Source organism: Bos javanicus, chromosome 19 (assembly GCF_032452875.1).
Source record: "Bos javanicus breed banteng chromosome 19, ARS-OSU_banteng_1.0, whole genome shotgun sequence".
Taxonomy (NCBI): domain Eukaryota; kingdom Metazoa; phylum Chordata; class Mammalia; order Artiodactyla; family Bovidae; genus Bos; species Bos javanicus.
The window spans coordinates 25787078-25810405 of NC_083886.1; the positions used below are offsets into that span (position 1 = coordinate 25787078).

At 50.5% G+C, this 23328-nt stretch overlaps 2 protein-coding genes across 4 annotated transcripts in view; one reads left to right on the forward strand and one right to left on the reverse strand.

Annotated features, from left to right (window-relative positions):
• Positions 1-23328, reverse strand: part of ITGAE (integrin subunit alpha E) — a 63792-nt gene that overhangs the window by 9704 nt on the left and 30760 nt on the right. For all 3 annotated transcript variants that reach the window (XM_061390719.1, XM_061390718.1, XM_061390717.1), the window contains exons 11-26: positions 22969-23036; positions 21842-21977; positions 21113-21258; positions 20600-20740; positions 19706-19942; positions 18576-18706; positions 17829-17959; positions 15738-15901; positions 13774-13902; positions 11564-11637; positions 7401-7533; positions 5672-5770; positions 4906-4985; positions 4019-4096; positions 3451-3514; positions 3259-3366 (exon numbers count right to left, since the gene is read on the reverse strand). In XM_061390719.1, the coding sequence (XP_061246703.1) occupies positions 3259-3366; positions 3451-3514; positions 4019-4096; positions 4906-4985; positions 5672-5770; positions 7401-7533; positions 11564-11637; positions 13774-13902; positions 15738-15901; positions 17829-17959; positions 18576-18706; positions 19706-19942; positions 20600-20740; positions 21113-21258; positions 21842-21977; positions 22969-23036 (1919 nt within the window). The remainder of the gene's footprint in view (positions 1-3258; positions 3367-3450; positions 3515-4018; positions 4097-4905; positions 4986-5671; positions 5771-7400; positions 7534-11563; positions 11638-13773; positions 13903-15737; positions 15902-17828; positions 17960-18575; positions 18707-19705; positions 19943-20599; positions 20741-21112; positions 21259-21841; positions 21978-22968; positions 23037-23328) is intronic.
• Positions 64-3023, forward strand: HASPIN (histone H3 associated protein kinase). Its single transcript, XM_061390726.1, has one exon. It carries the CDS (start codon positions 79-81, stop codon positions 2413-2415), a length of 2337 nt encoding a protein of 778 aa, XP_061246710.1. The 5' UTR covers positions 64-78; the 3' UTR covers positions 2416-3023.

Here is a 23328-nt window from a genome sequence, read left to right on the forward strand (position 1 = left end):
GACCCGGCGGGCAGGCGCCTCCGCGTCTCGAGGAAGTCTCGCGGTGTTAGCATTTGAACTACCTGGCGGGTGCAGGCCATGGCGGCGTCACTCCCGCTACCCGCGAGTGGGCTCTTCCGAACGTACGGGGCAGCCGGCGGCGGGAGGCCGCGAAGGCGGCCGGGCCTGGCAGCCGTACAGTGGTTCCCGCCGCAGGACCGGAAGCGTTTCTTCAGCAGCAGTAGCAGTGACACCAGCAGTGGCGGCCCCTCGCAGTCTGTCGTCTCCGACGATCCTGACGACCCCGACTTCCCCGGCAGCCCGGTGGGTCAGCGGCGGAGGCGCGCTGGCGCCCGACTCGCCAAGGGCCGGCCGAGTCAGATCGCGACCCCGAGACGCCTGAGGCTGCGATCGCGGTGCCCGCAAAAGTGCAGCACCCCCTGCGGCGCTCTAGAACCGCCGTCCTTTCCCAAGGGCTCCCTGAGCCCGGACCTCCGTGTGTGCGGCCAGCCCAGGGACGGCGGCGAGCTGGGCACCAGTGCCTCCCTGTTCAGCTCTCTGGCCTCTCCCGGCCCCGGGTTCCCTGCGCCAGAAGACAGCATCTGTACCGATCCTTCCACCTTTCTGGATGCAGCCTCAGAAGCTCCGAGCAACTTCCACCTCCCAGAAGCCTCCCTGGACCAGGCACCCCTCCCCTGTTCCCAGGACGCAGCGACAGGAGGAGGCAGGTTCACCAGGTTGGCCCACCAAGCCCAGGCCAGCCTCAGGTCAGCTCTCTTTAGCTTTTTGGACCCAGGAAATCCTGAGGATTCCGAGCTTGGGACAGATGGGAAGAATTTGCAGGAGTTCTGCCATGACAGGGAACTGGTGGGGAGGAGGCTGGAGAGCCCAGGTTTATCAGGCAGGGGTAAGAAGAGGACCACAGACCAGGACTCTTGTCGAGAGATTGAGTCTCAAGAGTCTGTCCAGATAGAATACGAAGAGGCCCGTGGGTGCAAGGGCGGAATCGCATCTGGGAAAAGCAACGGGCTTGAGAGAACCAGGCTAAGCCGAAAAAGGAAGCATCAAGGGACAGCAGAAACCTCCCTCCTCCATCCCCGCCAGGTTACAAAAGGCCAAAAGATGGAAGATGGCTCATGCGTCACCCAGGACTTGACTCGTTTACAGAATGCCTGCTCTTGGACCAAAACCAGAGCCTCCTTCAGTTTCCACAAGAAGAAGATCGTGACAGCTGTGTCTGAAGTATGCAGCTGCGACACCTTGGCCGGTTCTCTGTCTGAGTCCCTCATGTCAGAATATTCACACCACCCTGTTCAGAACAGAACAAGCTGTGCTCTGTCCCCCTGGCACTCCTCCTCTATGTATTTGCTAACCCCCTTAAAGACACAGCAGGTCACAGACAAAAGGACATCTGATGCAGAAAAGCTTTATGGGGAATGCAATCAGGTGGGCCCCATCCCCTTCAGCGACTACCTCTCCGAAGAAAAACTGGAATGCTGTGAGAAGATTGGAGAAGGGGTGTTTGGCGAAGTGTTTCAAACAGTTACTAACCACACACCTGTAGCCCTAAAAATCATTGCTATCGAAGGACAGGACTTAGTCAATGGAGCTCACCAGAAAACTTTTGAGGAAATCCTGCCAGAAATCATCATCTCCAAAGAGCTGAGCCTCTTGTCTGATGAGGCATGCAACCGCACAGAAGGCTTCATTGGGCTGAACTCGGTACACTGCGTTCAAGGATCTTACCCTCCCTTGCTCCTCCAAGCCTGGGATCACTATCACTCAACCAAAGGGTCTGCAAACGACCGGCCTGACTTTTTCGGGGAAGACCAGCTCTTCATCGTGCTGGAATTTGAGTTTGGAGGGATCGACCTAGAGCAGATGAGAAAGAAGCTGTCCTCCATTGCCACTGCCAAGAGCATTCTGCACCAGATCACCGCCTCCCTTGCCGTGGCTGAGGCCTCACTGCACTTTGAGCACCGAGACTTGCACTGGGGGAACGTGCTCTTAAAGAAGACCAGCCTCAAAGAGCTCCACTACACCCTCAATGGAAAGACGAGCTCCATCCCCACCCGAGGGCTGCAAGTCAACATCATCGACTACACCCTGTCCCGCTTGGAGCGGGATGGGATTGTGGTTTTCTGTGACATCTCCAGGGACGAGGACCTGTTTATGGGACAAGGCGACTACCAGTTTGAGATCTACAGGCTGATGAGGAAAGAAAACAACAACTGCTGGGGTGAATATCACCCATATAACAACGTGCTCTGGCTACATTACCTCACAGATAAGATCCTGAATCAGATGACCTTCAAGTCCAAACATAACACCCCCGCCTTGAAGCGAATGAAGAAACAGATCCAGCATTTCTATCAGACTATGCTGAACTTCAGCTCTGCCACGGACCTGCTCTGCCAGCATAGTCTGTTTAAGTAAGCCGGGGGTTCTGACCACCCCCAAAGGAGAGGGCGTGGAACTGGAAGCCCCTGATGCTGTTTTTAACCTCTGTCCCCACAGCAGCGTGGGATTCCTGCTCTTACAAGTTTCCAATCAGCTGTTCAAACAAGAATTTTGTTTCCAAGTGGAAACTGACATGTTTAAACTTAACAAATATTCTTTGAAAATAAACTATATGTGAGAACACCATTTACAACTGAAAAGCCCTTTTTCTGTCAGCAGACTTCATTTTGTAAATTCCTTTCCACAGTTTCCTTTTTGAACCTCAACATTTTATGTAGCCTGAACAGAAAAGAAGAAAATCAGGAACACCCAAGGCCTCAGCTGTCACACTGCTAAGAGCCTGTTCCTGTAGGTGTCATAAGGCTGGCTTTGGGAACCACACTACAGATGAGTCAACTAAGAGCAAAGAGGCTGTACCACAGCAGAGTCCCAGGCATATAGACTGGGAGACAGGAAAAGCAGAAGGTAGACAATTTGTAGGAAGAAGTGCCACATGTTTATCAATCTCATTTGCCAATCACAGAGAAGCAGAATTTATCCATGATTTTCAAAGGGAAAATAAATGTCTCCATGGCTACTAAAAAGGTTGAATTTTGCTTACTTTTTTCATCAAGGGAAGAAAAATCGAAATGTCAGTTTGGGCTGAGTAGTTAATATTCCTTACGAATATGACTTGGGTAATTTACTCCTAAAATGCGTTCCCAGGTTAACTCATCTTTTTTCTACTCCTTTTTCTAGAGTTCTAGTTTTTATACCTTTGAGAATCCATAGCCACTCTGGAAAGAGATGTGATTGTGATACAGAACTGCCTCTATGTACCTGAATCTTGGTCAGGTTCGTCACTGTTAGGAACTGGAAACCTTGTAATTTAACTGGAATACAAATTTGCAGCTGGAACTCAGCTCCAAAGAGGTTCTCCCCATGTATCTACAAGATAAAATCCAAGCGGAAAGTCACGGCTGGTGTTGTTTTGCCACCTGTTGGCTTTGCGATGATAAGTAGAGCACTTACGTTGAAGAGGAACTCTTTGTGGTGGGAAGACCCCTGGCTTGTGTTCATGTACATCACTGAGGGTCTGCAGTTGAGAGGACATGGGTTAGGCCTCAGGGCCCCTTTCTCATTTTAAATAAACCTCAGTGCTATCAATTGGACACACTAAGAGGATCCTTAATTCTTAAGAGAGATCAAAGTTGAATAGCAAAATGTTGAGCAGTGGTGGGGCAGTTGGGATCAGGTTAGAATATTTGAATTCAGTCCCTTCAGGCTGGTTCTGTATCCGATTATCATTCCTCAGGGTGGCCTTACTTTTTCTCTTCCTTTCTTCCTAATCCCTTAAGTCCTCTCTTCCCTCCTTAGCATCCCATCAGTTCCCTTTGGTATCAAAACCTGTTGGCACTGTTCCTCCTTTGATTACAGCCACAGGGTTTCTAGGACCTAACAGTTAATGCCCTAGAGATCAGTGGGAGCCTGAATTCTAAGCAGCCTCCTCTCAGGGAAAGGCAATGCCCACATCCACCCTGACCACTAGACCCACCCCTGAAGCTGTCCCGCAGGTATGGGGCCCCCCGGAAGTACTTACTTGGGAAGAACCGCAATGAAGGCGTGTTTGATTTGAAGGCTGTGAGTTTTATTGACCAAAGACCTTCTTTCATTGGAACTAGAAAATAAGAGTGTCAATTTATAGCACCCCTGCTTTGTACACATGGCTGCTTCTTACCTTGGCTTCCCAGGATCACTGGGGGTCAGATAGAAAAGACTTGGAGATAAACAGAGTGCAGAAGACTCTGCACTGGAAGACCAGACTTGGAGAACACTGATTTTAAAAGGGTTTCTCCAGGACTTCTCTGCCAGTCCAGTGGTTAAGACTCCACGCTCCCAATGCAGGGGGCACGGGTTCACTTCCTGGTCAGGGAACTAGAATCCTGCGTGTTGCATGGTGTGGCAAAAAAGACAAGAGTTCCTCAGCCTTGAATTGACATTTAGGGCCAGGAAAGTCTTCATGAGTGGCTGTCCTATATATTGTAGGATGTTAACATCCCAGGTCTCTACCCACTAGATGTCAATAACACCCCCACCAAAGTCATGCCAATCAAAAATGTCTTCAGGCGTTGCCACTGGGAGCAGAATCACCCCTGTTTGAGAACTTTACCGACAGTGTACCCCACCCTACCCCAAACATAGAGGTTAGATGCATCTCTGAGGTTAGATGAACCAAAATGAGCTCTCCAGTGCAAAACTCAGTCTACCAGACTATACCATAGTTTTACTTTGTCAATAAAGGAACATTTTAAATATCTCTGATAACAAGGGAAACCCAGGTCACTGTAGGGACACAGGTGCCTTCCTGGGGCTCCCTGAGGCTTCCCTTCTGGGGCAGTGAGGAGTCATAGCTCTGATGCACACGCGTGGGAGGGAGCTTTTTTGCAGGACCACAGCCCAGGCTCCCTTGACCCAGGCATGACTTACTTGGTGACCATCACAGTGATGTTGGCTGTCCTGTTTGGAAAGGCACTCTCCTCCAGCTGCCAAACCAACGAAAAGTTTGCCTAGTTAAACAAAAAAAGGTGGATTGATTCCCGTTTATACCACTCACAATCCTACTAACTAAACAGACCTGGAAAACGTAATTCAGTACTCCGTGCTTCTGTAGCACAGGATGCTTCGAGGTCCCATTATTCCACGTAATACAGTGTCAAGATGTGGTGAGCAGGGCAGACAGCATTATTCCCCTTTTACAGCCAAGGAAGCTGCTCGAGAGGTCTCCCGCAGCACAGAGATCATCAGTGGCAGGTCAAGGACTCCCCTCAAGGCTAATAGCCTTCCAGACCACCCCCAGCTTCACTCTGCTGTACAGGGGTGAGCCAACCTTGTCTCTGTGACTGTACCCTCACCTCCACTGCACCCTACTTCCAGAGCACACTGGGCAGCTTTACGCTCTGTTACAGATGACGGTATAGTCAAGGAAAGTGTGGAAACTGCAACTGGGAGATTCTAATGAGCCTGGGAAGTAGAAAACACCAACCCTAGGGTAGTGAGAAGAGTCAGCTAATCAAAACGGACTCACAGGACTTCCCTGGTGGTCCAGTGGCTAAGACGCTGAGCTCCCAACGCAGGGGGCCGGGATTCCATCCCTGGTCAGGGAACTAGATCCCACGTGCCGCAACTAAAAGATCCTGCATGCCACAACTAAGACCCAGAGCAGCCAAATAAATAGGAAAAAAAAAAAACTCACGGATGACCTCTTGAGGATGGGGTGACCGATCTTGCACTTCATGACCAGGACAGAAGCAATCGGCTTAGGGTCACCGCACTGAATGTCTGGAGAAGGAGGCTGTTAACACAAAAGATATGGTTTTGAAAAGGCAAAAAAAAAAAAAAAGGTTCAGTTTCCTCACAACAACATGCCAGACACCCTGCCAGGAGCTGGAGATGCAAATAAACCTGTCTTTGTCCTCGTCTCCTTCACAAGTTGGGCAGACGGCTCAGTACTAGATGGCTGAAGAATTTAAACACAAGGCCTCAGGAGGGGTTCTGTGAGAGCGGCACAGAAACAAGCAGTGAAGAAAGATGAGGTCCAACCAGGAGGAATCAGTCTTCCTGGGGAGGGAGGCATTTGAACTGCACCTTGGACCAATGAAAGGCCCCCTGCATTGCCACGCAGCCTTTTTCAGACATGGTTCCTCATCTGGACCACTGGATATGGAAAATGACCGAGTGGCCACTGTTTTCTTAATTCTCCCAAGGATGGTGGGTCTAGTTCCATTCTAGGTGCTTAGGAGATCGTGGCATGTAACGGGTGCTGTCCTAGCTCAAACAGCCTCAGACCACCAGGGACATACCCATAATAAGACAGAGCCAGGTTTGTTGACTCATTATAGAGTGAGGAAAACTGCACTGTGGTGTATCTCACCAAACAAAGGAAAAGATAGTTATTAAAGGATTCTGGGGAAAGAGTTTGGGGAAATATAAACAAAGCAGTGTTTTACAGGCTCAAAATAAAACAGGGATGGGACTTCCCTCATGGTCCGTGGTTAAGACTTCGCCTTCCAATGCAGGGGGTGCAGGTTTGATCCGTGGTCAGGGAGCCAAGATCCCACATCCCTTGCAGCCACACAACCAAAACATAAAACAGAAGCAATGTAACAAATTCCATAAAGACTTTAAAAATGGTCCACATGAAAAAAAAGAAAATCCTTTAAAAAAAAAAAAAAAAGGCCAGGGCTATGTGTAAAAGGGCCACTCAACATCAATTCTTTGCTGCAAAGTGGACCCAAAGACCCACTTTCTTGGAAACTATTCATGTGAATGTGAAAAGCTGTGTGTAGAAACATTTTATCTGAAGTTTCAAGTCTCAGATGGAAAATGAGAATGCTTCTCTTTGTCAAAACAGTTTAGATTCTCCAGGCAACAGTAAGATGGTTTCATAATTATAGATATAACTTCACACAGCAAAGTTTCTGATTGCCTATGATTTTAGAGAGCAAAATTTCTCAATGTTACAATATTTATAGCTGCTGGGTGTCCTTGGGAGAAATACTGTTTTCTGGTATCTTACAGCTGGCTTTGAGTCTGTGCTCCCAGGCTGATGAAAGGCGGAGCAGACTTTTACTTTCCAGTCAAGCTAATTTATTATAGATTATTTCTCTCTCAGAACTCTAGGTTAGAAAGGCTGCAGGCAGAAGGAGTGATTGGGTGGCAAAATAACACCATTGATGTTTAAGGCAGAGAATGATACGACTGGATCCCTGGCTTATTGTTGGATTAGACGGGATTTGTCTAGTTAATAATCATTTATTGGATGGACGAGGATGAGGCCGGAGGCAGAGTGAGGAGGCTTCCATAACCAAGCCGAGATGCAGGAAGGAAATCCAGCCTAACAGGAAGACTTGTTTCTAACCGGGAATTCATTACAGCCCCTAAAGCCCTGAGCCATGTGGTTCCACAACTGCTCTCATAGTTACCTTCTGTATCCTCTTAAACTGCAGGTTTCTGGGGAAATTCACAGCCATGCTGGTCATGTAGGAATCTTCCCCAGAGTTAGTCAGGCTAATGTTCATGGTCAGCTCCTTTGTGAGGCCCACCACCAATTCCTGCCTGCACAGGGTAGGCAAAGAGATAAATGTTACCAGTTTATTTAATCTGTGAAAACCTCAGTGCGATGCAACAGCACCTTCTTAACTTCTTAGATACTATTGCCTAAAGGATACATTTAGCCTAGATCTTCTTCCCCACAACAGAAGCAAGCACCTGGACTACCATCCCCACCTCAGTTGCTGTGTGACATGACCATTTATTTAGTGTTTACCATGTGTTGGGGACTGTGTTAAATGTTTCACACTCTCTGCTAATCCTGGTGATAACTCTGTGAAATTGTATGGTTACTCTCTGTGCTGCAGTGAAGGGAACAGAAGCCAGGGGGGGCTCGCTCACTTGCCTGAGGTCCCACGGCCCCGAAAGAGAGTTGGGAGAATCAGACCTAAATCCTCTTTCTACCACCAACTCACTGTGACCCCAGGCAACGTACTTTGAGACAGAGATTCATCCATTTCACGTACATTTACAGGGGACTTTGGCCAGACGCCCCACCCAACGCAGGAGAAACCATGCAGGGGACAGACGCTGCCTCCACCCCTGCCTTGGCCTGAGCTTTCCCACCACAAAACCACCCCAGCCCTTCCAGATTACAGGCTGTGAGTTAAGACGTGAGTCTGTTCAGCATGGAGAAGAGAAGATGTGGGGACGGTGAGGGCTCCCTTCACACTGAGGCCCCGTGGGGTCCCAGAGTGCACAACCACTCTCAGTAATTGAGACCTACAGGGAAACACATTGACAACACAAAGAAAACTTCCTAACCATCTGAGAGGTCTTAAAATAGAATGTGCTGCTCTGGGGAGTAATGTGACCTGTGTCTTATTGAGTCATTTTTGTTTTTTATCATAGCTGAGAGGAGGATAGTGGGCAGTGACAGAGCCTGTGTGGGGATCCGTCTGGGAGATGACACAGACCTGAAATAAGACAGCGGCAGTGGCGATGCGCTGGCGTGCTGCGGTTCATGGGGTCGAAAAGAGTCGGACACGGCTGAGCGGCTGAGCGACTGAACTAACGAACGAAGTGGCGATGGGGAGGGTGATAAGGCCATGCTTACAAGCAGAGCGCAAAAGAGACAGGAGTTGGGGACTCCTCTGCCAGTTCAGTGGTTAAGGCTCAGTGCTTCCAGTGTAGAGGGTGTTGGTTTGATCCCTGATCAGGGAACTAGATCCCACATGCCATGAGCATGGCCCAAAACTAAAAAACTCTTTTTAAAAAAAGAGAGTCGAGGATGTGTCCTGAGTTTCTGTTTCAGAGTTTCCAGCTTGGATGACCCAGTGGGGCTAGTTGTGATGGAGAGAGCACAGCAGGAGACCAGAGGGTGGAAACTGGCCCGATGAGTTCAGTCTGGGACATGATGAGAAGTGCTCAGAGGACAGGAAGGCAGGGACATTGAAATGTCAGTTGGGTGTCCTGTCTAGAGCCCAACAGAGAGATCTAAGAGTCACTGGAATATGTACCAGGGATTCTTTTTTTTTTTTTTTTTTTTGTACCAGGGATTCTTAACTCGAGGTCCAGGGACAGTTTCAGAGTTCCCTGAATGTAAACGCTTCATGTTTGCAAGTGTGATCTTCTAAAGACAAGTGTCTGTAGTTTACCTTAGATTCTTCAGGAGATTCACGTCCACAAAAAAGGTCAAACCACTGAGGCATTTGGATGCTAAGGATTAGGCTCAATACTTTGGAAAAAAGGCGAGACTGCCAGCTGTGGACACTAGGGGGTGATGTAGGGCCAGCTGATTCGCAGTCTGTTCTGCAAGGACTTGGCTGGGCTTTAGGGGCTGTAATGAATTCCAGGTTAGGAACAAGTCTTCCTGTTAGGCTGGATTCCAAAGCACTCAAAAGCCTTGACTTGGCTCCTCCATGACTGAGACGGGCAGAGCTAAGCTATCCGCATCTGAAACACAAGTCCTGCAAATGTCTGTGAAAAGATTTCTCAGGACTCAGAACAGAGCTGTTCTTCAGAGACGCCAACTCAGCCAACCGGCCATCAGTGCCATGTTCCGCACACAGCACTAGGTGTGGGGGAAAAGAGCATTTTAAGACCACCACATGTCCAAAACCAAGCTCATGCAACCCACTCCAGTATTCATGCCTGGGAAATCCCATGGACGGAGGAGCCTGGCGGGCTACAGTCCATGGGGTTGCAAAAGAGTCAGACATGACTTAGCGACTAAACAACAACAAATCATAGTAACAGAAATGATAGACAATTACAAGGGAAATGGGAAGGAAATCCAAAAAAGAGGAGATACGTGTATATATATAGCTGAGTCACTTTGCTGTACAGTAGAAACTAACACAACAATACATAGAAACTATACTCCAATAAAAATCAATTTAAAAAAATTACCAAGCTCATGACCTCTCCTCCCCACCTTGCCTTCCAAACCCATTCTTCCAAAAGCTTTCCCAGTTCAGTTCTTGGCATCTGCATCATTCTGGAATTCAGTGGGGTCCAACAGAACTTCTGAAGTAATGGAAATGACCTATTATATATCTGTGCTGCTCAAAACCACTAGCCATATGTGGGTACTGAGCACGTGAGATGTGCCTAGGGCAACTAAAGACCTAAAATCTTCTTTAATTTTAATTCATTTCAATTTAAATAACTACATGTGACCAGAGGCTATTGTGTTGGACAGCACAGTTCTGGATGCTCAGGCTGGAACCCTGAAAGACTTCTTAGACCCCTCTCTCTCACTCCCCACATCCAATCTGTTATCCAATCCTGCGGGCTCTAACTTCAAAATATAACCACCTTCATTGCTCCCACTCTGGCCCAAGTCATATCGCTTCTCACCCGAGTTATCACAATAGCTCCCTACTGTCGCCCCACCTCCACCTCTGCTCCTACAGTCTATTCTCAACACAGCAGCAAGAATGATCCTATCGGGACTTCCCTGGTGGTCCAGTGGTTAAGAATCCACCTTCCAATGCAGGTGATGTGGGTTTGACCCCTAGTCAGGGAACTAAGATCCCACATGGTGCAGGGGAACTAGAGAGCCCTAGCGCACCAACAAAGACAGCAGTGTGTGTGGGAGAGCAACCCCCCCCCCCCCACATACAAAGAATGATCCTCTGAAAGTGCATGGTCATGTCACTCCTCTGACTTCCCAGCTCACAGTAAAAGTCTTCATGGAAATGGAGCCACATAGGATTTTTCCTCCCCTCACATGGCAACATCGACTCAATGGACATGAGTTTGAGCAACCTCCGGGAGATAGTGAAGAACAGGGAAGCCTGGCATGCTTCAGTCCATGGAGTCACAAAGAGTCAGACAAGACTTAGCCACTGAATAACACCACCCCTCCAATTCACTCTGGTGTCCTGGCCTCTTCCTCCCACCTCCAAGCGCCCAGCTCAGGGCACTGACAGGTACTCTTCCTTCAGACACCCACAGAGTTTATTCCTCCACCTCACTTCCATGAACCTAAACATCACCTTCTCCATGAGCCCTTTCCGGACCACTCTATTTGAAACTGCAACCCCAACCGCATCCCTGGCATTTCCCTCCCACCTTCCCTGTCTTCTTTTTCTTCATAGTACATCTTTTCAACATAGTTGACTTATATATTATCTTCTCTCCCTAAGCAAAATTGTGAAAGTGAAAAAGGGGCTTCCTGTATCTCTCAGCACCTCAAGTGCTGGGCACAGAGGAGGAGCTCCCTAAGTATGTAATGAATTAAGTAATTTGGTAAAGCGTTGAGCCAGGGAAGAGGTTATCTCTAAGTGAGGGGGTCCTAGGAGTGAGGGACCCTGGGTTATGGAAAGAAATCTGGGTGTAAGCCCATCCAGTGATCATGGGACCCCACGCAGGCCTGCAACTACTGACTCTTCCCAAATTTATAACGTAAGAATACAAATCTGTCTTGCTTCCCTCACTGGGTGGCTGGGGAAGCAATGATACAATTAGTGCAAAAGCCCTTTGTGGGCTGTGAGGGAAAGGAGGAAGCAAGTGATCCTGGTGAGGGGTTTGCCCCATAAGCCTTCAGGAGAGTTAACTGCAGAAACCATGACAACTGGATTCAACTCACTGAGAGATGGTGGTGGCCAACTGTAACTCCGCAACACAAAACAGCTTATTCTTGCAGTTCTTCTCGTAGGGCAGCTGAAAGCAGACAGAGAGGGGCAGGATCAGCCCAGGGACGCCGCCATCCCCCGCAGCCTTGCTCTGTGATCTTCTCCCTAGGACATGAGTGTCCCTTCCGCTGACTCTGAGAAGTGTAGGTGAGGCTGACGGGCTGAGGTTGTGTCCACGTGGCTGTGAGAGGTGTGACTGTGCTATTCCTTGATTTGTCAGGCATGGGGGTGTGCTTGGTCCTAAAACACAGGTACCATGCATCAGGCCACTGGCCAAGGTCAAAAAGAGGGTGACCTTTGTGAAACAGCGGGAGTAGCCGTCACTTGCATATTATGCTAATTAAGTAGCAACACTCACAGCTCACTACTCTGAACATTTAGGGGTGGGTGAAACCATATGAAGAAAAGCCTCCTTAGTCCTCTTAAATAGAGCAGGAACATCAGGGGACAAATTGGGAGGGGGGGATTCCTAACCAAATATTGTCAACAACATTTAGGGGTGGGTGAAACCATATGAAGAAAAGCCTCCTTAGTCCTCTTAAGTAGAGCAGGAACATCAGGGGACAAATTGGGAGGGGGGGGGGTTCCTAACCAAATATTGTCAACGTTCAGTCCCGTGAGCTTTTCTACCCACATGACTAGTCTTCTCTGTAGGTTAAATATTCCCCCTTGCAGTCCTGCCTACACCCAACAAATTTAGAAATCAGAGTGGGCCCAAAAGGTCCATGTAAGATTGAAAAGTTCCAGCTCAGGTTGCAAAGTCACGTTTTCTAAAGGAGAAGGTCTATTTTAGTATACTTTATCTTGTGAAAAAAAAAAAAAAAAAGGTCTATTTTTTATTATGAAGGAGACACAGCCAGCTTCCTACCGGGGGAATCACTGCATTTATCTTCCCAGCAGCCAGCGACCATCACAGTAGCTTTATGCAAGGACTGTTTCCATGATTGGAGCTTACAGTGAGAGCCCAGGGTAAGAAAGAAAACCTTCCACTGCCCAGAGAAGGGAGATGCAGATTGCACAAGTCAGAGCTTGGGGCTCTATCTGACTGGGTCAACAATTGAGGGCTTCTTTTTTTTTAGTTTTGCTTTTAATATAGCCAAGCAGCTTGTTCTCTTTCAGTAGGATTAAAACATCCTAAGTGCCCAGCTAGAGCTCATTCTCTGGAAAAATCTATGTGCTTGCTGCCGCTGCTGCTCAGTGGTACCCGACTCTGTGGCCTCATGCGCTGTAGCCGCCAGGATCCTCTGTCCATGGGATTCTCCAGGCAAGAATACCGGAGTGGGATGCTATTTCCTTCTCCAGGGCATCTTCCCGACCCAGGGATCGAACCCACATCTCTTGCATCTCCTGCACTGGCAAGCAGATTCTTTACCACTGTGCCACGTGGGAAACCCATCTATGTGCCTAAACACCAAATAATTTCCCCTCACCCGTTTCCTCAGTGGGATCATTTTTTTTTTAATCTCTTTGCCAAAGCATCAAAGTAATCATTGATTAAGATAAGAATCCTGAATGGATGTTAAACAGGATACATCATGGGTCAGCAGGTAAAGAATCCACCTGCAATACAGAAGACACAGGAGATGCAGGTTCCTGATCCTTGGGTCAGAAAGATCCCCTGAAGCAGGGCATGGCAACCTACTCCAGCATTCTTATCTGAAAAAAATCCACGGACAGAGGCACCTGGCAGGCTATAGTCCATGGGGTCACGAAGCGTAGGACACGACGGAGTGACTAAGCACACACAAATGTGATCTCAAAGTATCTCCTCATAATATACTTATTAATTTCAAAGGGAACTAGCCCCAGTATGACTTTCTGTGTACAGGGCAGGTGGGCTTCAGTCCAGTCCCCACACAGGCCTTCCACCACACCATTATCAGAGACCTGTGCCAAGTATCCATATGCTTCATTAAATATGTAGCAGGCACCTTTGGTGAACAGAAAAGAACCAGCCTTGGGAGTCATTTGGAGACCTGTATTACCCACCAGTGAGGTCCTGGGCAAATTAACACCATCTCAGGAGCTCTATTATCCCTGTCTGTGCAGGGAGGGTCCTAAACGTTGTCTGAAGACCCTCCCAACTTTAATATTCTTTGAAGATAGGGGAGCAGGGACTTTTACAGGGGTGGCACCTGGGAGAGTCTGGTCCTAGCCAAGTCACCTGGAAGATGGCAGAGGGCTTAGCATAGAAGTCCAGGATTGGTTGGGGTTGGTCCATCCGGCCCTCAGGGGTCTGGAGGTGGTAGCTGACCTTGATAGTGATGTTGGAGAAGCAGTCCTCCTGACACAGCTGCACAGTCACCAAGGAATGCGAGGTTGGAGTTGGATGTGGGAGAGAAGATGACAAAAAGAATACTTTTAACTTTGATGTGGTCACAATATTAACGAATGAAAGGGGTTAAGCTAGGAGTCCTAAGCCTCTTCCAAGTAAGCCAGGCTGCCAAGAGCATTGAGAAAACCTCCCTTGATCTGCCACGGCCTCTGGCCTCCTATCTCCTTCTGGTTCCTGCCCCAGTCACAGAGGGGTTCTGGCCAGCAGGAGTTAAACGCCAGCTTGGACTTAGAGGACAAAGGGGAGCCAAGAAGAGGAAGAGTCGTGGTCTCAGCTATGTTTACAAAGATCTTTCTTGAAGCGGCACAGAGGACATATCAGAAAAATAAAAACCGTAGACCAGAAGTTCCCTGGAGGTCCCGTGGTTAAGACTCCGTGCCTCCAATACAAGGGTCATGGGTTCAGTCCCTGGTCGGGGGACAGCCGAAACAAACGAACAGAAGATCCCTGAAGACCAGGAGATGGCCTGGGATGCCACTTGCCATTCTCTTTGTTTATTGAGACTTTTTGCCAGGTGGGAGCTTTGAACACCTGAGAACAGGTGAGCAAGCGTCTTGGCTGGAAAAGGTAGCTATGCTTATCTTTAGGGAAGCCACAGACTAACTAGAAGTCTTAATCCATTTAACAACCAAACAGATGTTGGAACAGATGTGTAGTCTGAAGCATAATTTATGAGTTTATTGGAATACATGATCCTTTGAGGTCCACAGTTTTGGGTGCTGGCAGACTCTGAGTCCCGACAAATACATTTTTTTCATGTTTCTAGGCACCTTTGTCAGGAGTCAACTTTTGTAAATGACAACTTTTGTCTTTCTATTTCTACTTTGCCTCACTCAGGTTTTCTAATGTCGTCTCACATAAGGGCCTTCTGCCCCACTGTTGTTATCAGGTAGGCAAGGGAGCTCTGTTATTTCCAATGTATTACCAAGAAAAATGGCAGGATTTCCAAAAAATTGGAGGATTTCCCTTTTTTGTACAGTTTCTAGGAAACTCGGAGATTTCTTTAGTGTTCAGTCTCTGTAGATTGCTTTAACCTGGTTTTCTGGTACCATAACTCTCATCTCCCACACCAGCATGTGATTCTTGATCTATTATGATTGTTTTAGTTGCCTCATGTGTGTGTACGGATCCCTGTACTTCACTCCATACACCTCAGTTCTTTTCTCAACAATACAGACCCCCTCGGGGAACTTCCCTGGCAGTCCAGTGGTTAAGACTCCCAGCTTTCACTGCAAGGGACACAGGTTCGATCCCTGGTCAGGGAACTAAGATCCCACATGCCACACGGCACGGCCAAAATAAAATAAAATAGATAACCAACAAGGACCTACTGAATAGCACAGCACAGGGAACTCTGCTTAATATTCTGTAATAATCTAAATGGGAAAAGAACTTGAAAAAGGACAGACACGTGTGTATGTATAACTGAATCACTTTGCTCCACACCGGAAACTAAAACAACACTGTTAATCACTATGCGCGCACGCTCAGTCGTGTCCGACTCTGCGACCCCGTGGACTCTAGCCCCCAGGCTCCTCTGTCCATGGGATTCTCCAGGCAAGAATACTGGAGTGGGTTGCCACTTCCTTCTCCAGGGGATCTTTCCGACGATCCAGGGATGGAACCCACACCTCCTGCATCAGCAGGCGGATTCTTTAGTACTGTGCTACCTGCGAGACCCCTGTTAGTCAACTATACTCCAATATAAAATTTAAAAAAAAATGAAGCAAAGCAACCTTTTAAAAAAAAAAAAAGACAGACCCCTCTGGACTCTTGGAAACTCCTCCACTCACATCTCCATCTGTAGGGATGAGCAAGAAGGACTCACAGAGAAGGGGCCCCCTGCCCCACTCCCTAAGGGAGCTCTGATCCATCCTCTTGTCTGAATGCTGCAGCCGTTTCCTCTGCTTCACCACATCCACATCCAATGTGAAGTTCAGAGAGGTCTCACCAAGGCCTGGGAATGAAGATCAGATCTTTCTGATTGAGCCAGGGAGGTCAAACTCCAGACCGAGGGCCCTCCCATGAGCCCCTCCTGAGTGGTGCCCCCCACACAGGCACTTCCCCGAGTTTCTTCTTCATTTCAAAGTTACTTTTCTCATGTCTTCTGTCCCCTAGTTAGGGTCCCTCAGTGCCCCAGACCCAAACCTGGGGCAGAACATCCCCAGGCTAAGTCAGTCTTCCCTATGGGAAGAGGGCCTTTAGAGAGGAGGCTGGGATTGAGGGGGGAAATATTGAGGAGGAAAATTTCAAGGAAGGAGGAGAGAGAGACTATAGAGTAAAACCTGAGGATAGCAGAGCTGGAAGAACCTTGTGGATTACCTGGGCCAACTCCCTATCTGTAGAGAACAAAAACGGGGGCCCCAGCTTCCCTGGTGGCTCACTAGTAGAGAATCTGCCTGCCAATGCAGGAGACGGGTTCAATCCCTGGTCCAGGAAGATCCCACATGCTGTGGAGCAACTAAGCCTGTGTGGTACAACTATTGAGCCAGGTCTGAGTGCCCTAAAGCCTGTGCTCTGCAACAGGAGAGCCACCACAGTGAGAAGGCCACACACCACAACTACAGAATAGCCCCCACTCGCTGCAACTAGAGAAAGCCCGCACAGCAACGAAAACCCAGCACAGCCAAAAATACATAAAATAAATAAATATCAAACAAAACAAAATACCAGGCACGGAGAGTGAAGGACACCTGCCCAGTGTCACATGACCACCCAGCAGATGCGGTTCAGGCTCTGTGGCCCAAACCTTCCAGCCTGTACAGCTGGAAACGACAGGGCTGCCCTTCTCTAATGACCAGACTTGATCCTGGACTCCTACGGTAAAGCCAGGCCACCTGGGAGCCCGCTTTCTGACCTGCAGGAAGTAGAGCGACTTCTCGGGGATGGTGACTGAGAGACGAAGCCCTGGGGACTGTTGCTGAGGGTTTGTGCTGGAGGAGACCTCTTGGGTTGGCAGTAAGTACCTGGGTTGTGAAAGTCATGCCTACCCTCTGCCTTCCAGAAGGTCTCCCAGCCAGCACCAGCTAAGAGGGTGGGAAGGGAAGCCAGGCCTCCAGCAGATTATCCAATCCCCCTAGACTAGGGAGAAGGCAGAGGGAAGGAAGGGGGGAAGATGTAATCAGAGAGAAAGAGGAGAGGCACCTACACACACACAGGCGTGGGCACAGCAGCTGGAGATGGAGAAGGGCCTGCCTTTTTCCAAGTTTTCTTTCAGAAACCCAACCCTTCAACCCAAGGACGGGATCCAATGCCCCCTTCCCAAGAGGGTCAGAAAGACTTCTTCAGAATGTGGACTTAACAGCAGGTCACCCTTTTCTGGGGCGGTTCCCATTAAACTGAACCTAAAGTCAAAGGAACACCAAAGAACTGAAACTTTCAAAATGTGGTGTTGGAAGAGACTCTTGAGAGTCCCTTGGACTGCAAGGAGATCAAACCAGTCAATCCTAAAGGAAATCAACCCTGAATACTCATTGGAAAGACTGACGTTGAAGCTGAAGCACCAATACTTTGGCCACCTGATGCGAAAGACTGACTCATTGGAAAAGACCCTGATGCCAGGAAAGACTGAGGGCAGGAGAAGAAAAGGGCAGCAGTGGATGAGATGATTAGATAGCATCACCAACTCAATGGACATGAATCTGAGCAAACTCCAGGAGACGGTGAAGGACAGGGAAGCCTGGCGTGCTGCAGCCCATGGGGTCAAAAAGAGTCAGATACGACTTAGCGACTGGACAGCAACAACAGGTCAAAGGAACTAAAATCTAATAGAGGGATTTCATAACACCCCACCCCCACCCAGCCCTCTTTCTCTGTCCCCGCCCCCACTGAAGCCAACAAAGAGTGACCAGAGCACTGGAAAGATCAGCTAGGCTGCCTGTTACCTGATTCGGCAGCTAGGGTTGTGGAGTTGATTTCAAAACACAAACACACATTCACGCTGCTGCTGAAGCCAATGGGCAGCGCCTTGGGAGTGAAGTTCATGGACACCTTCAGATGAACCACAGGTCTTGAGCTAAAGTGAAAGTGAAAGTGAAGTCGTGTCCGACCCTTAGCAACCCCATGGACTGCAGCCTACCAGGCTTCTGCGTCCATGGGATTTTCCAGGCAAGAGCACTGGTCTTGAGCTAAGTAAGACAGCAAAGGGGCATATGAGAAGTGACCACAGGACTTCTGGATTAGTGTCTGGCTCTCTCATTCATTCAGTGAATATTTACTGAACATCTCTCATATGCCAAGTGCTCCTTCTGAGTCCTCAGAATATAGCAGAGAAAGAGACAAGCCTTGCTCTAGTGGGAAAACAGACAACTATCAAATAAACATGAAAAAACAGGAAAATCCTCTGTGCCGGAAAAGGTATGTTAAAAATAAAATAGGATAAGGTAATAGAGACTAGGGGCTACTGTGAAGTAGGTGCATTGTTATTCACATTTATAGATGAGAAAACTGGAACTTAGAGATTCTGCCCAAGGACACACTTAAGTTCAAGCTTAGATTCAAACCCAGTTCAACAGAACCAGTGCTCTTAAACAGGGCACTCCCTCCCTCCCATCAGTGCCTGGTGTCTTCTTGGGGTCATTTAGGGTAGGGCAAGGGGGTGAAGCTGCTCAGAAGGCAGGGCAGAGCCCTACCGGAGTACAGCCGCCCGGCCCAGCGCACCCACGGTGATGTCAGCAAGGCCATCGCCGTTGAAATCTAAGCCACCGGCCACCGAGGTGCCGAAGTACTGGAGTCCTGGGGCCACCGCCGAGGCTCTGATCCTCTGTGGGGGAGAAACACAGGATGTCGGAGAGGGAAGGGGTTTCCTTTCAGTTCTATTCAGTCAACAGATTGGTCCACTCCAGGGACACTGAGGCACTGGAAAGAAAAAGTAAGGTTCTCCCAGGGGAAATGGCATTGGAACAGAGGCTTGAAGGGGGTGGGGCTTGACCGAGAAGGTAAGGAGAACAGGGGGTGGGGAAACAGTCAGGGGTCAGTGCAGTGGGAAAGGGGAGACTGGGTGCCAGGAGGCCTGATGCGGGACTGGGGTGTGTCTACAGAATTACACTTCAGAACCCCACTGCAGACACAGGGTGGAAGATGAGGTAGGAGTCAGGGTGTAGTGATGGGGATGGAGAGGAGGGGCTGGATTTGGAAGATGGTAAGATCTTTAGGACATGGAGGCTGACAGGCTGAGGTGGGGGTCTATGATTAGCCCAGGTTTCTGCTGTGAATGGTGGAGGGATGGGGCCCAGAGGAGCAGCAGGTATCAGGGAAGAGAGTGCTTTCAGTGGGGCATCCTGGGAGTGAGATGCTGGAGGCCATTCAGGGGAGGGGCTCAGGAGCCGCTGGACACACAGGACTGAAGCTTGGAGAGAAACTGCAGCTGGAGGTGGGTGGCAGTGCCCATAAAAGATACAGTGTGTAATTTGGCAGTGGAGTCCAGAGGGGTGAGGGTTATGCAATGGGGTGGGGCGGGGGGCAGTGTAGGGACAGGAGCCAGAGAAGGGACAGAGAAAGAGGAAAGAGGATCTGGGGCAGGTCCAAGGTCAGGAATGCCAAAGAAGGAGATAGTCATAGGTCAGGAAAGAAGATGGATATTGCCACAACCTCTAGCCCCACTGGAAGGATGTGGAGGTGAGAACCTCCCAGTGACTTCTGTCCCCCAGGGGCCCTCTCAACCCCCTGGGACCTGCCTGACACTTAGGACTGGAGCTGGCTCGGGTCTCAGGCCCTCATATCTGGGGAAGATCAAAGTGCCAGAGTAGAGGCAAGAGGTCACCTGTGGCTGGGTGGCAGAGAGGTCAGCCAGCTGGTTGGTAGAGCGTCCATTGTAGATGTACACACTGCCGAAGCCTGCACCATTGTCTGCCTCCAAGTCCTCCAGGGGGGCCCCAATGGCCACGTCTGTGAGCCCATCCTGACTGATATCCCCCACTGTTGCCATGGCAAAGCCAAACCGTGCGTAAGTTAGCCTGGGGTGCCCACTCAGCCTGCGTGCCAAGGAGAAGGAGCCATCCTGTAAGGCAGAGAGGCAGCTCAGCCCTCAAGACAGGGAGGCAGCGAGGTCTCACCCCACTGCCACCCCGGAGGCAGGCTCAAAGACTCATTGATTCTGACTCTCCAGCCGGGAGTCTGCGGCTCAGAAAAGGCAAGAGACCTCCCCAAGTTTACATAGTGAGTGACTGATGAAGCTGGGGTCCTGCTGCCTTGCAGTCCAGGACCCAGAGCTGTGCCCCTCGCTCCCACAATCGGGGTACTGGACTGGCAATCAGGAGGCCTGGCTTCTTGGCTTGGCTCCATCACACACTGGCTCTGTAAACCGGGGAAAGTCTCAAACATCACTGAGCCTCAGCTTCCTCATCTGTAAAATGGGAGTGACAGCCACCTCCCGCAGTTACTATGAGAAACAAATGAGATTACAGATAAAACATGCTTTGTCAACTGTGCAGCTACGTGGAATGTCATCATCATCAACATGAGATGGTGGGGTGGGGAAAGTAAGAAAGAGGGGTAGGGGAGCAGCCGCCCCACCAGGCTGCCATCCATCCTGAGCTCCCCATCACCGCCCTCCAGTGCCAGGCAGGGCCAGGGCACCTCCAGCCTCTGTCACCTCAGTCCCAGGCTGAGCGGCCACAGCAGCCTCAGCCACCTTGTGAAGATGGAGATCTCTAACCTGCTTGTTCACACGGTACATGTAGACTCTGCCCTCCTCTCCTTGAATGTGGTAAAATGGGGCCGCCACCAGCAGCAAGTCTGTGATGCCATCCATGTCGACGTCCACAGGGCACAGCTCAGAGCCAAAATAGGACCCCAACTACAGGCCAGGGGAATTGCAGCTCACGGGGAGTGCCAGGGACCCCCCGCCCCCACTTCCACCACCACCACCAGACCCCTCGGCAAGGCTAGAGTCCTGCTCATGTTCTTCCTGGACCATCAGATTTGGGTCAGACCAGGTCAGTATGTTCACCGGAATAACACTGGAGGCTGGGTCAACGGCTGGATCCCCCACGATGGGGAAAACCAGCTGGCACTCAGGCACACAGAGCCGGGGCCAAGGCTGAGTTCTGGTCAGATGCGGTCCCCCACCTGCTGTGTGCCCTGGAGCCCACTCCTTTTCCTCTGGGGTCTCTGGATCCCCATCTATAATAATGGTGTGTGTGGGGGGGGTTCCTTCTCTAACAGGTACCTGCTCGCCCTCCAGCACTGGCATGAAGTTGTTGGTCTCTCTGCCCACCTTCTGGAGCTCAAACACAGCCCCCTGCTGCTTGTGCCTTGGGGCCCCCGCCACATAGGAGAGACCATGAGCCTTGTGCAGCACGGCCACCGAGTAACCTGCCAGGTGGGGTGGTGGAATTGTGATCAGGACCTCCCGCCGGGCCACTCTTTTCTCCTCCACCTTCCCAGTCAGGCCTTCCAAGTAGCTTGGGCAGCGGGGCAAAACTGGAGACACTATCTCATCCTCTTAAAAATCATCAGTGGTGGCTCCCACTTACCCATGTGCTCCGCCACACAGAAGTGATATACACACATTACTACACATACAGCTTCACTCAAAATGCTCTCCACACACATGCACCACCCACGCTCATCACATACGCAGTATATGAAGACTGAGGACCGAGTGAAGGCTCACTCACCACTATTACTAATGGAGAGGCCCCGCCTCCCTAGGCAGCGGCCCAGGACCTGGCACTTTGGTACCAGCCTCAGCGTCCATCCCTCAGTCCACATGAACAACCAGGGCCCTCTCCAGCTAGGAATCCTACCACAGCCTGCGTCCCTACTCAGGCCCCGCCCCCATCCCGGTAGGCTCCGGGCCCCGCCCTCACCCAGGCAGCCTCCGGGCCCCGCCCCTCACCCAGGCGGCCTCCGGGCCCCGCCCCTCACCCAGGCGGCCTCCGGGCCCCGCCCTCACCCAGGTAGCCATACTGCGCAGACTTGGTGTCCACTGCTGTCTGGTTCAGGAAGATGCCGTTACATCTGTGTGTGTCATAGAGCAGTGCGCCCCCGGACCAATCAAAGGCCCCTACGGTTCCGAGCAGCACCTGCCCCTGCAGGGGAGGAGGGTTGGAGGCCATCTGAGCCGGAGGGACTCAGGGCCAGCCAAGGTGACCGCAGGTCTACCTGCCAGCACAGCAAACCTTGCAGGGGATTGGGGGAGGAGGTGGTGGAGATCAGTGCCCACCGGCCCAGAGGCGCAGGAGGAAGGTGAGAGGCAAACACTGGGTTCTGGCCTTGTACCCAGGACTCCACAAGGGCAGCTGTCCCTCCAGTACCAGCAGCCTCTGGCACAGAAATCCAACCCGGAGGGCCCAGACGTTGAGTGTAAAAAGGACGTGCGTGTGTATTCAGTCACATCAGACTCTTCCTGCAATCCTATGGACTGCAGCCCGCCTGGCTCCTCTGTCCATGGGATTTCCCAAGCAAGAATACTGAAGTGGGCTTCCACTTTCTATTCCATGGGATCTTTCTGACTCAGGGATTGAACCCAGGTCTCCTGCACTGGAGGCAGATTCTTTACCACTGAGCCACCTGGGAAGCCCACATTAAACAAGTATGGCTCAGCAAAATGGGGCTTGTCTCCCCCAAGGCTGCACATCTGGGCCTGGCACCCAAGGCCCACTGTGCTGAGTGACATGCTAACCATGTTCCCACCAGACTCGTGGATCGTGTCCTCATGGCCTGTATCCCACCCCATCGGTGGGGAACAGGGCCTCCAGTGGGGAGAAGTAGCCGGCTTGGTGGGCAAACCCACCCAGGCCTGGGGGTTCCCAGTCTGTGTTAAGTGAGCCACTTAACCCTTGAGCACAGGACAGAATGACTCCCTGTTATAAACAGGGTCGCTCTCTCCTCGACCGCACAGGTCCAGGTTAGGGTAAGTGCACAGAAGTGTTTTCTTTTGTCCTAGAATGGTTCCTTTAGATGCTTCACTACAGGAGGACCCTGTAAGCCAGGTGGGGGCAGGGGAGACCCCGAGTTCCTAGGAGTCCCTGGGGCTCCTCCTCTGTGCTGAGCTCTCCTGGTGCTCAGTCAGCCACGTACCTTATCCAGGATCTGGGCGCTGAACCCAACCTGTGCCAGCTGGTAGTGGAGGGCATCTCCAACCGTGCCTGAAAGCCAAGAAGCCCAGTGAGCCCGCCGTGAGTAGAGGCGAAGGGAAAAACCACGTCAGGGTGGAGACTGAGGGGCCTGCTTTAACAGCTGCCAGCAAAGTAGGCTGGGCTGTTCCTTCCCTCTTCCTGGGCCTCGGTCTCCTCATCTGTGAGCTCCCGGGAGCAGGAACCATTCCCCAGTCACCCTTCTTCCAGCAAGAGAAAGAGCTTCTCATCAGAGCTTCACAGAACTTGGGAGTGCCGAGGATGGCTGGGACTATTGTTACCTTTTTATTTTGATTTTTTAAAC